The 12,221-nt window shown below is 39.9% G+C and overlaps 1 protein-coding gene across 2 annotated transcripts in view; it reads right to left on the bottom strand.

Moving 5' to 3' along the window:
* The window catches only part of LOC109415008 (uncharacterized), a 49,650-nt gene that overhangs the window by 23,112 nt on the left and 14,317 nt on the right, over positions 1–12,221 (bottom strand). For both annotated transcript variants that reach the window (XM_029873129.2, XM_019688876.3), the window contains exons 2-3: positions 5,173–5,243; positions 4,741–4,860 (exon numbers count right to left, since the gene is read on the bottom strand). In XM_029873129.2, the coding sequence (XP_029728989.1) occupies positions 4,741–4,860; positions 5,173–5,243 (191 nt within the window). The remainder of the gene's footprint in view (positions 1–4,740; positions 4,861–5,172; positions 5,244–12,221) is intronic.

The following is a 12,221-nucleotide window of genomic DNA, read 5'->3' as shown; positions in this document are numbered from 1 at the left end:
CAACTGACCACCCGTAGCGCTCGCATCGTTTTTGTTCGAGTTTGACGTTTGCCCACTACCGCCACCTAGTTGATAGTCGGCCAAACTCAGTCCTTTTAGCATTGGGCGAATGTGTTTCCGTAACTATAATTTGAATCGAAAAATGTTCGAAGGAAGCCATCCTGGTTCTACATTTTATATTCGTAAATATATGGATAAAGCACAGACAAACAGACGTATCACTTGGAACAAATTGCGATAAAAATCATCGTCACGAAAATATAATCGCCCAATGCTAACCAAGCTGTGTTACGCAAATCACTCAGTAGGCGGCGGTAGTGAGCAAACGTCAAACAGGAGCAAAAACGATGCGAGCGTTGCAACCGAGCGATTTGCGAACTACAAAACATTTGAACTAGCCGTTAAAAAAGGTAACGATAATTTTTCCCAGTATTTTGTGAATACTGCCACAAATACTTGGAATTTTGTCTCCCAAAATTTTCATTCTATTATGGATTTTATTGGAAGTCAAATAATTTTTTTTTTACAAAACTATTTTTGCTAATGTTGAGTTGTTTGCAACATACATCGGAAGTGACGCATATGAAACTGCATCATTGAACGCACACAGCGCACCACACCCGGTACTGAAAAAAAGTGCTTCCGCTTATCTTCAGCTACCACGATCGATCCTATGAAAGTTGCTTTTTCACCACTCGCCAACAGCCACACTGAATTAAATTTTTGTTGTGGTTTCTACTGAATCCATCGTAAAATTAAGAACTGTACCAACAATGGATTAAATGCTTTGGCTGTTTTCCTACTCTCCGCATCGACCAATGTGGCGCTAGCTTCTATGCGCGAAAAATCGCTAAAAGTAAATCGCAAAAATATTGTATGGCGAATAGCATCTAAAGGCGTATTTCTCGAAGTGGAACACATTAATCGAAAAAATATTTGGTAGCAGTTGTGCACAATGATGACCGGTTGGGTGCCTCCCAAATATTTTTTTCGATAAAAGCTTTTCATTTCGAGAAATTCGAGTTTAGATGCTTTTCGCCATACAAAATAAAATGATTTTACTCCTGCTAGCGCCACATTGGTCGATGCGGAGAGTGGGAAAACAGCCAAAGCATTTAATTCATTAACAGATTTTTGCATTCGGTTGAAAATGAATTAACTACATCGGCTGTTTTCCTACCTCCGCATCGACCAATGTGGCGTTAGCTAAAAGTAAATCGTCGGCGTCGGTGGTGTAGTGGTAAGCGTGGTTGCCTCTCACCCCAGTCAGTCGGGGTTCAATTCCCGTCGACGCCGATGGGATTTTCTGAGACATAAAATCCGTGATCACGCCTTCCCTCGGATAGGAAGTAAAGCCGTAGGTCCCGGCCCATGTGTTGATGGGTTCGATATGTAGGGTCCTCAGGTGTGGTGGCTGTCTCCCTGGGGCGTCGGAATTTAAGGCTTAGCTCCTAGACCCAGCCGACGTAAAACACAACTGGCGCCGAACGGTGCTAGTTGGCCAGAGAAAAGAAGAAGAAAAGTAAATCGCAAAAATATTGTATGGCGAATACCATCTAAAGGCAAATTCTTCAAAGTGGAACACATTATTCGAAAAAATATTTGGTAGTGGTTGTGCACAATGGTGACCACTATTAAGCCTACCAAATATTTTTTTCGGGAAAAGCTTTGTATTTCAAGTAATTCAAGTTTAGATGCATTTCGCCATACAAAATTAAATTTATTTACTCCTGCTGATCAACTGTGGCTGCGCGCAAAGCGGGTAGTCCATTCAAATCGTCCATAGGCGTTTACACAATGATCTAGTACTCCTCACCAATTTGATCAACGTAAAACGATAAGAACGACGTCACATGTTTACATCCAAAAATGATGTTTACATAGGTTACTAGACTGCCTTGTGATATTTATGCCGTGATACTGTCATCTATTCAGTGTCATGGATTACTTAGATACTACAATCATTATTGGCATGTGATACCAGTCAACAGAAGAGACAAAAGGTCATCTCTAAAACGGTTTTGCTGAAGAAAGTCGTCGATCGGTGGTTCAAACGGGGATTAAGTTAGTCGGGAGTCGAACCAGAAGTGTTGAAAACTACCCAGGTAACCACTAAGCACTGTTCTGAGCATTATAACGGCCATTAAACAGCTTTTCAGTGCTAAGTAGCTCTATATAAGCATTCCTAATGCTTATAGGCACTATAACCAGTAAGAACTAAATTAAGCCCTGTAAGCCTATATAAAGCCTACAAGCTGTAAAGAAGTTTGTCAGTGCTGTCACAGGGCTTGGAGCACATGACGTTTATATCAATCAAAATAGATTTCGACCAAAACAGACTCGAGTCGGTCATTATCAATACATTTTAAACATCCATGTCGGACGGGATTGACGAAACGGGATTATTTTTGGCATATTTATCGGAATAGTGTTGTTAAATAGATAATGGAATTTGGTTATCTTGATTATTCCATTTTTTTCAATCAAGACAAACTCCAGCTCGTTTCCCTCTTCTTGTGAAACGTTTCCCGACCATTTATATAAACATTGCTTCTCCTGCATCAATTCCTGCGTTCGTTACCACCAACCTTACCACTGAATCATCCTCATCCCATATCATTTTCAACCCTCGAAATGCCCAAACTATTTTATTTTTCATGGTTTAAATACTAGTTTGATCACACCATTCCCATGGTGCATTGGTGGAGCAGATGAGAAAGGCAACGGACTTGGACTTGATCAGGAACTCGGAGGACAACAGTTAGAATCTGGATGAAGTAGCAAAAAAGCAACTTCAATGGAAGCGAAGGAAGTTAGAAAAGAACAGGAGATAAACATTTTTTTTTTCTTTTTTCTTTGTCTCACTTTTGACAACTTTCGCTCCAGAGACTTGGTACGATATTTTAAAGTTGGCCGTATATCAGCCGAATAATTCGCCAAAAGTGGCTTTTGAGCAGCTCTATAAGAGGATATAGAACCAATTAGCTCTGTTAGCCAGGTTCTACATTCGACTATAGAGCCGACTTAATGCCATTTTTACGGCTTAATGGTTACTTGGGTATAGACACTATAGATTCCATAGACTCGCGGAGGCGAAGACAACTGTAGCCAAACGAACTGTCAGTTCGTGTAGCCAAACGAGCATGACCTCATGATTTCAATGAGCCTTTTTACGAAGTGACAACAATGTTGATGATGATATTGATTTTCACGGGTTATTGGACGCTACCTCCTGTCAAAATTCATTCATAAAATCGGCTCGTAAAATGGACTATAGCGACAATGCATTGCGTGACGTCATATTCGCTCGGTACACTCTAAATTTACGGCAAAACACACTAAAGTCGTTTTGCTCAACCATGTCTCCGCGAGTCTATGGAATCTATCTCTATAGTGTTTATATTGAAAACCGCTAGAGTTCACCGTAAAGTCACAGAGAACAGACATCCAGGCTAGAACAAATTTAATTTGGAAAGTTGTGTAAGGATTTGAATCTTAACATGAGTAAGGTTGCAAACCAATACACGATCACAACACTAACGCCACCAAACACCATATCACAGACAAACAGACGTAACACTTCGAACATTTTTCGATTCAAATCGTAGTCACGGAAACATATTCGCCGAATGCTAAAAGGACTAAGTTTGGCCGACCACCAACTAGGTGGCGGTAGTGAGCAAACGTCAAATTCGAACAAAAACTATGCGAGCGCCACGGTTCCCAAGTAACCACGGTGTTGAAGCCTTATTCCATGCTGATATAGGGTGTATTTAGAGCAATCATTACTTTACATGCAAACTTAAAGTTGATTTAAAGTGGAAATGGGCAATTATAGAATCAAATTACGATTATACTGGTATAATCTTTAATCAGTTGCATAATGAATCAACTACATCTGTTTTCCTACTCTCCGCATCGATCAATGTGGCGCTAGCTTTTATGCGCGAAAAATCGCTAAAAGTAAATCGCAAAAATATTGTATGGCGAATACCATCTAAAGGCAAATTCTTCAAAGTAGAACACATTATTCGAAAAAATATTTGGTAGTGGTTGTGCACAATGGTGACCACTATTATGCCTACCAAATATTTTTTCGGGAAAAGCTTTGTATTTCAAGTAATTCAAGTTTAGATGCATTTCGCCATACAAAATTAAATTGATTTACTCCTGCTGATTAACTGTGGCTGTGCGCAAAGCGGGTAGTCCATTGCCATTTCCACTTTAAATCAACCTTAAGTGTTCATGCAAAGTAATGATTGCTCTAAATACACCGTATATCCGCATGCAATAAGGCTTCAGCACCGAGGTTACTTGGGTTGGGCAGTTGGTCAACTATCAAATTTTCAATCAATCAATCAATTCGTGCTATGATGGTTACTTGGGTAGCTTCTTGAAGAATGTTTAATGCAAACATATTTTGACACCATTCACCAATAGTAATAATCAAGTCCCATTCAGGAATGATTTTATGAGTTGGGCCATTTTACCCCATCTTGGCATTTCCGGCCCTCTGCACCACCGTGGGTGCCCAGGACTGAAAGTAAAGTAAGTAAGTTGGCATTTTGGGCTTTGTTCCCCTATTCGAGTAAGCAATGATGATGAGCAGTATGCGAAACGGAGGATGGAAGGATTATAAGGCACAACATTTAATGTTCAGAGTGTTCTGAAGAGCATGTAGATAAAGATAGGATAGCTGAATAAGTACCAGGTCCTTGAACCACATCTCTTTTCACTTACCTGCATAACAATCCGGTGGTTTACGTTTACGATAGTAGTTTAAATCATCGACAGTAATGTACTCATGAGGATACCATGGATTGAATCGTTCTCGGTATGGCCGGTAATCTATCACAGCAACTGAAATAATGAAAATGAATGATGAAACTTTTTAAAATATAAAGGAAATAACAAATCCAACGCTTTCCTACCCTATTTCCAGCGGAAGCAAGAAACCTCCACATCGTCAAGTTTCAACCTTTTTTGATAATAGGTTGACGAATTGCTAAAGGTGTTGTCCAAAAACTACGTAAACTTATTTTTGTTCGTCTCAGATCTCCTCCCCCTCGTAGACTTTTGTCTATTTCCCTCCTCCCCCTAAGAGTCTACGTAGTTTATAGACGGACCCAAAGCCTTTTTTGTTTTATTTCAATAAAATATTTTATATCTTACCTATATCAAGTCCACGATATAAATTTGGTTGTGACAGAGATGTTTCATCGAGAAAGTAATCGTCATTACAGCTGCAATTTATTATATTGGAAAATGTTACAAATATACTATTATAATATACCGTTGATTGGAGTGACAGTGGGTCTGGAGGGTGATCGGAGCCAATCGAACCTGACATTTCGAGAGAGCTTGGGGAGTATTGTATGCGTGAAGATAAATAAAATTATGTACTGAAAACACAAAGTCTGTCAAGAACTTTAGAATTTTCTAGTGTTGGCAGTATATACACAGAGAACAGACGTCCAAGCTGTAGTGCGTTTGTGTAAACCATTGCACGGTTGTTTTGAAATATCTGGCAATGCGGCAATTTGGCGCTAGTGTCGCCAGGTGTGCACCATAATATAGTCCCACCGACATAATGTGTTGAATTTACTAGGGAAACAATAATTGTATTATTGTTCAATTCATTTCTAATTGAAAATGGTAATAGTAGTTTACGCAACAAGGTGCAGAATGATTATTTTTACAGCACGAGTCGTACATTTATCCAACGAGGCTTGCCGAGTTAGATAATTACGACGAGTGCTGTAAAAATCCAGTTCTGCACCGAGTTGCGTACAACGTTTTTTTTTGCAAGTTCATATATTACCGCTTGGGTATAGTTTTAACAAAACTTTTGCATCAAACTGCACACTGATGATCATAGTTATGTTTAAGAAAATCTGATCATAGCAGGTTATACTGTGCAGTGGCCACAATTTTTCAAAACTGCGTGCAGAAAGCATCAAGAAGTTGATCAAAACTGAAAACAGTTCTGTAATGGTTCATTACGCAACGCAAATCAGTGCTGTTATGAACCATTACAGCACTGTTAGTTTGGTGTGGGAAAGTAGGCCTTTTCCTGTCAGATTTGCGTGAGGTAAAACAGCCTATTATGATGAGACCACAGAGAAACAGACGTAACACTTAGAACAAATTTCATTAAAAAAAACATCGTCACGAAAACGTAATCGCCCAATGCTAAATGTACTGTGTTTGGCCGGGTCATCACTAGGTGGCGGTAGTGAGCAAATGTCAAACAGGAGCAAAAACTATGCCAGCGCCGCGAGTGGTCAATCGACCTACTATCGAATATTTGAAGCAACCGTTAAAAAGGTGATCGATGGGAAGCGATCAGAGTGTGACGTCTGTTTCTCTGTGATGAGAAATTGCAAAAAACTTATTATCAACGAGTTGCTCAAATTTTGTTGCTGAATTAGTGAAATAATCATGCTTATCTTGTTATTTGAGCAAATACAGCTCAGTCTCTCAGTAGGGAAATTTAAAGGTGCCTAGTGAATATTTAATGTTACGTCCTGGAGAACACATTAAAACGTAGACTTTATTTACACTTAAAATACTACATAACAAAGACGCGACACGTTTACAGCACGGCGGTTACAAAACTTCTAAATCTAATTGACTGCTTTGTACATCAACCGAAAGGCAGACTCTTTGCCTTCGGTGAGCGAGCAGTATTGCCCATTGCACGGTGACGTCATCAAGAAATCGCTCTCTTTCTCTCCTACGGGAAATTAGAAAACAACAGGACCAACACCTGTCAAATTTGACAGGTACTGGTCCTGTTGTTTTCAAACTCTCTGAAGGAGCAAAAGAGATAGAATTTCGCCGTGAGGTGGTCTATTGGGAGAGACTGCTGATCAGCTCAGTGGTTCCCAACATTTAATATTTCTTTAGTTAACGCCATCATGGTGTCGGAACGAGTTTTAAGGTGGAAAAATCACTGCCGATGTCATTACTGCCACAGAGAACAGACGTCGATAAAACATCGGCTAATTTGCACCGAGATTCTAAATGTGACAGCACTGCGTAAGGTCCACATTGTCAGTTATTTCAAAACAACCGCAATCCTTTACACAACTTCACTTCATGTGCTTGGATGTCCCGATATAACAACAAAAATAAAGAGGAAACATAAAACAAAAGTTCCGACCCCATATACTTCGCATTAGGTACGCCACGTGATGTTCTACATCTTAAGTATCATTATTACCATTCTGCGTTTCAAGACACCTGGTTTTAACGCTTATGTGGCCGACAGGGTACTTGGGTACCTAGCACTCATTACATAACATAACGGTTAAAGGATCTATGTATGTTTTAAAATGATGATTTTGACACATTAAGCTTAGGGTCTGTTCCAATTGGCGAATTAAAATTCATTTTTATTTACATTTGACAGTTCGACACTTAAACTTGACAGTTCTCATAAGGAAATAATTATCGAACTGTCAAGTTTAAATGAAAAATAATTTTAATTCTCCAATTGGAACAGACCCTAAATATATTATATCCAGAGCGTTGAGCGGAGCAAAAAACATATTTGCTTAAAGTGATACCCTATTACGATCAGTTTCTGAATCACATTATGGATCAAAGTAACGTTATCATAATATTTGATTCCCAGGATCAAACAAACCTTCGTAAATAGATATGTACAAACATATTATGCCTCTCAAGAAAAATCAGAATATGGCGATTATCTGCCTCTGGCTTCTGATATTAGCGCGACAGTCACTAATCATAACAGCGTCACCAGATTTAGAAGTATATAATTCCACTATATGGGGTTTGACAGCAAGAACACTCATTCCACTGAGCTACTCTTGCCGTTCGTCACAAATACATTCAAAAACATCTGTCACTTCGCGAAACCCACGTGCTTTTGTTTTTGGCGGGAACACTTTTTCTTTTGTTTTGCCTTGCGACTGTCATGCGGCGGTATGCATTGCGAGCGTACGACCGCCGCAGGACTCTAATAAAAGATAAGCGCGACAATATCTTATCCAAGGTGTACGAGCGATTTTTATATTAAAATCGATGGATTTCGACACGTTTAGAGCTTACCACTGCAAGAGTATAAGAAGCTTTAGCTTCCTATGGAATTCGGTTATTTTCTGGCAGTTGTCAGAAGAGAACAATAGAATGACATTATATTTTTTGCAATTTCTCATCGTAATAGGCTGTTTTCCCTCACGCAAATTTGACAGGAAAAGGCCTACTTTCCCACACCAAATAAACAGTGCTGTAATGGTTCATTACAGCACTGATTTGCGTTGCGTAATGAACCATTACAGCACTGTTTTCAGTTTTGATCAACTTCTTGATGCTTTCTGGACGCAGTTTTGAAAAATTGTGACAACTACACAGTATTACTTGCTATGATCAGATTTTCTTAAACAAGGCTATGAACATCAGTGTGCATTTTGATGGAAAATTTTATTAAAAACTATCCTCAAGCGGTAATTTATGAAATTGCAAAAAAAAACGTTGTACGCAACTCGGTGCAGAACTGGATTTTTACAGCACTCGTCGTAATTATCCAACTCGACAAGCCTCATGCTGTAAAAATCTTTATTCTGCACCTTGTTGCGTAAACTACTATTAAGTATAGCGTTCATCCATTTAGTACGTCATGGCAAATTCGACAATTTTCGACCAAACCCGCCTCCCCCTTCGTACAGGTTTTTTTTTTCTTTTTCTATATTTATTTTTATTTCATTTTATTTATTTGATGTCAATCAAATGCATTGCATTGTCACACTTTCGAGAACCCCCCTCCCCCCACTAAGAGCGTGAAGTACATACTGGATAGGCTCATCCACTCTTTACTAAACTGTTTTACATGCTGTATGAGTAGGTTTATATAATCACAGAAGAAAGTTTGAAGTTCCAGACAAGACTTCATTTTCTCAGCAGAGCGACGGTTTCGGTCAACGACCATTTCCGCTTGGAAAAATCCGCTCAATCGATTTATGGGGGCCTCGTTAAACGCATACCTAACCATGACCATGGCAATAGGACCATAATCAACCCGAGTTTCTTACGGAATGCGGTATACATGCTCTGTATCGGATTAACAGTGAGCAACGCTGACCCTCTAACTAGCCAGGCTGATCATCTGGAATTAAGGGGTTACACACGTTATGGATGATAAACATAAACAATTTATTTTATTGCGGATGCTGAAAATACATCAACTTGAAAATATATACTTTCATAAAGATTGGAGCACTATTTAGAATGGAAATTACAGCCTATTGTAGCGCGGATTGGATGGTTTATATTAGCATCAATTTTGCGAGTTATTTTACTTTAGTTTACTTTGCACTTTCAAAAACGAGTTACCTAGTTTTAGCATTGAAGAGGTTGATTTAATTTTTTAATAGTTTCTTGAACAGCTGAACATCACACTTGCACTGCTGCCCTATATATTTTCATTAAAGTGTTTATTCGGAAACATATAATGGTTTCAGCCAACAAATTAGTTACATCACACTGTACACCACATTTTATGGAAAATTGATCTACTTACCAAATCAGCAAAGCTTAAAAGGTATAACGCTGGTATCGATCCAGACAAACTGAATTTATCTTGTGTGTATCGATTCACAATACAAACTATACTACAACATTTTGAAGCCAGCATTTTTCGTCAGAAACAAAGCCTTAGCAACTGATGGAATTATTGACATCAAGTAAATAAAATATGTTGCAGTGGAATAACTTAACAATGATTCTTGTGCTTTGTTTCCAGTGATACACATTCCACAGGTAAAGAGCGTTTATGGGTCCGTTCATAAACCACGTAGACCAAATTTTGGCCATCTCAGACCCCCCCTCCCCCCTCGTAGACTTTTGTTCATACAAAAATTTGTATGGAGCGTAGACTTTGGCCAGACCCCCCCCCCCAAAAAGTCTACGTGGTTTATGAATGGCCCCTATATTTATTTCATGTCCATTTGTATTTTGTAAACTGATGCCAAGGGTTAGCCGCAGGTGACATCACGATGTTGAGGGAATCGATAGATGTAGGCCTCATTGAGATTGTATTAGTACTCTTCAAAGTTCCAATGTAATCATTTTTAGAACTACTTTGGGCACTTTAAAATTTCAATGCTTTCGATTAACATTACCAAAAGCGATTTCTTGTGTTTAAAACTGTTGTATAGTAATGCTTTGTAATGTAATGAAATTCAATATATTGCGCATTTCCCACCCCACTGGATCCCTTTCGCAATTAGTATAAGTGCGGGATCGTGAATAAAACTGCGATTTTGCATCGAATCGTTTTGGTGTCTTCTGCGCACTTATTCAGCACCTTGTAATGCATAAGTGCACAGAAAACACCGACACGATTCGATGCAAAATCGCAGTTTTATTCACGATCCCGCACTTATACTAACTGCGAAAGGGGTCCATTGGGGTGGAAAACGCGCAATAAAATTTGTTTTAATGAGGGGGGGGGGGGTTTCATTCCGGCAAACTGTGCACTTTTTGCTATATCTCAATCAATATTATACCAATTGACTTAATTTTTTTAACTCAGCTTGTACCACAGAGAACAGACGTCCAAGCTCATGAGGTGTGGTTGTGTAAAGAATTGTAACGGTTGTTTTGTAATAACTGGCAATGTGGCCAATACGGGGCGCTGTCACATTTCGAATCGCGGTGCAAATTCGCCGATGTTTGATCTTTTGGCGCGCTAGTGTTGCCACCCCACTAGCGGCGAGATCCGACTACGCATTGCCAGGATCCAGCGACACACGCTGACTGAAAAACGCTGCGGTGAGAAGGTCTTTCGTCGAGGAGCTAGAGAACCGTGCTGCGAATATTGCAGAAGATGGAAGCGTAGAAGATCAATGAAACGCCATCAAGAACGCCTCCATCGCCACCGGTGAGCTACACACCCGATGAAAGCAGTGGATCACAGATGATACCTGGAGGAAGATAGAGGAGCGAAGGAACGCCAAAGCCGCGATAGAGCGAGCGAAAACATGAGGAGCCAAAGCCGTAGCCCGTCAGCGCTATTCGGCTCTCGAGAAGGAAGTGAAACGCTCACGTAGTCGGGACAAAAGGCCTCATTGAAGCACAGTACAGAGCATTTTCGTGCAGAGTACACCCGTTTCCCGTGCGTGGTTTTTGCACTCTGTCAATTTTCAACCGATTCTGAAATTTTGTCCACATTATTGTAGGCATGATTAGTCCTATCAGTGTACAAAATTTCATGAGAATCGGTTCAAAATTGACGGAGTTATAGAAAAATAACGACCCGTGCAAAAAAAGAATCGGGTGTATTGCACAACGGTGTTTTGTCCGTTCCCATCCGGGTCGTTGCTGGAGTGAGGCAAGAATGTATACTACCGCATTTTTTTTTCCTTCTAAACCATAGGGGGATAATCTGCTCAACAGACACCCTAACAGAAGGTTAGGGTAGTGTAGGTCTGACAGGCCGTCTTCTGCAACAAAAGTAAAATTCAGGACTACTCTCTCCTCGTACCCACTAAACCATTCCTATGGTCGCCAAACCCAACGTCTCTTCGGAACCACCAAGAAGGTATTGCTTCAGAGAGGGGGGTAGCATGCTGGCGCTTAGCCAGTTTCCCGAGTGGTCCTCGCCACTCCCTTTGTCCTCGGAAGGCGGGCAGAGTCAACCCCGCCCGCGCCCTACTGCTGAGCGGACATCAAGAACTGATGCCCACATGCAACCCGATCTGACCTGCCCGCAAAGGAAGGGTATCACTACCCTTCAGGCCCTATCAGATGCATCCGTAGGTTGCTGACGGCAGGGTCTCCATGTATACTAGCGCATGTCCTACCGCAAATGTCAAAATGCTCGATGCACGCTAAGAATCATTCACTCAGATGGTTGCTATAAAATTCAAAAATATATATATTTTTTTTTTTTTTTTTATTTGTGAATTTTAACTTAATGCTAATTCTTCACACGAAATTCAAAAATAATGTTTTTTTAGTTTTCGGTTCATGTTATCGCAATTAATGCTGCAATATGTATATAAATTGTTTTTAAACTTCATTAGGTGTAGTTTCAGCACCTTTGAATGCAGTTAAACGCCATTAAACATTATTTAAATTTTCGCCAATTTATGTTAGTTGCAAGGTTGTGTGCATACTTTTTAAAGTGTGCAGTGGTTTGACGTTTGCGGAACAGGTCTTCTTTGTCTTCTTTACTCCACCAGGTTGGATGA

Source organism: Aedes albopictus, chromosome 2, assembly GCF_035046485.1.
Source record: "Aedes albopictus strain Foshan chromosome 2, AalbF5, whole genome shotgun sequence".
NCBI lineage: Eukaryota > Metazoa > Arthropoda > Insecta > Diptera > Culicidae > Aedes > Aedes albopictus.
Note: the sequence above shows the minus strand (reverse complement) of the source record. Positions and strands in the feature narration are given on the sequence as shown.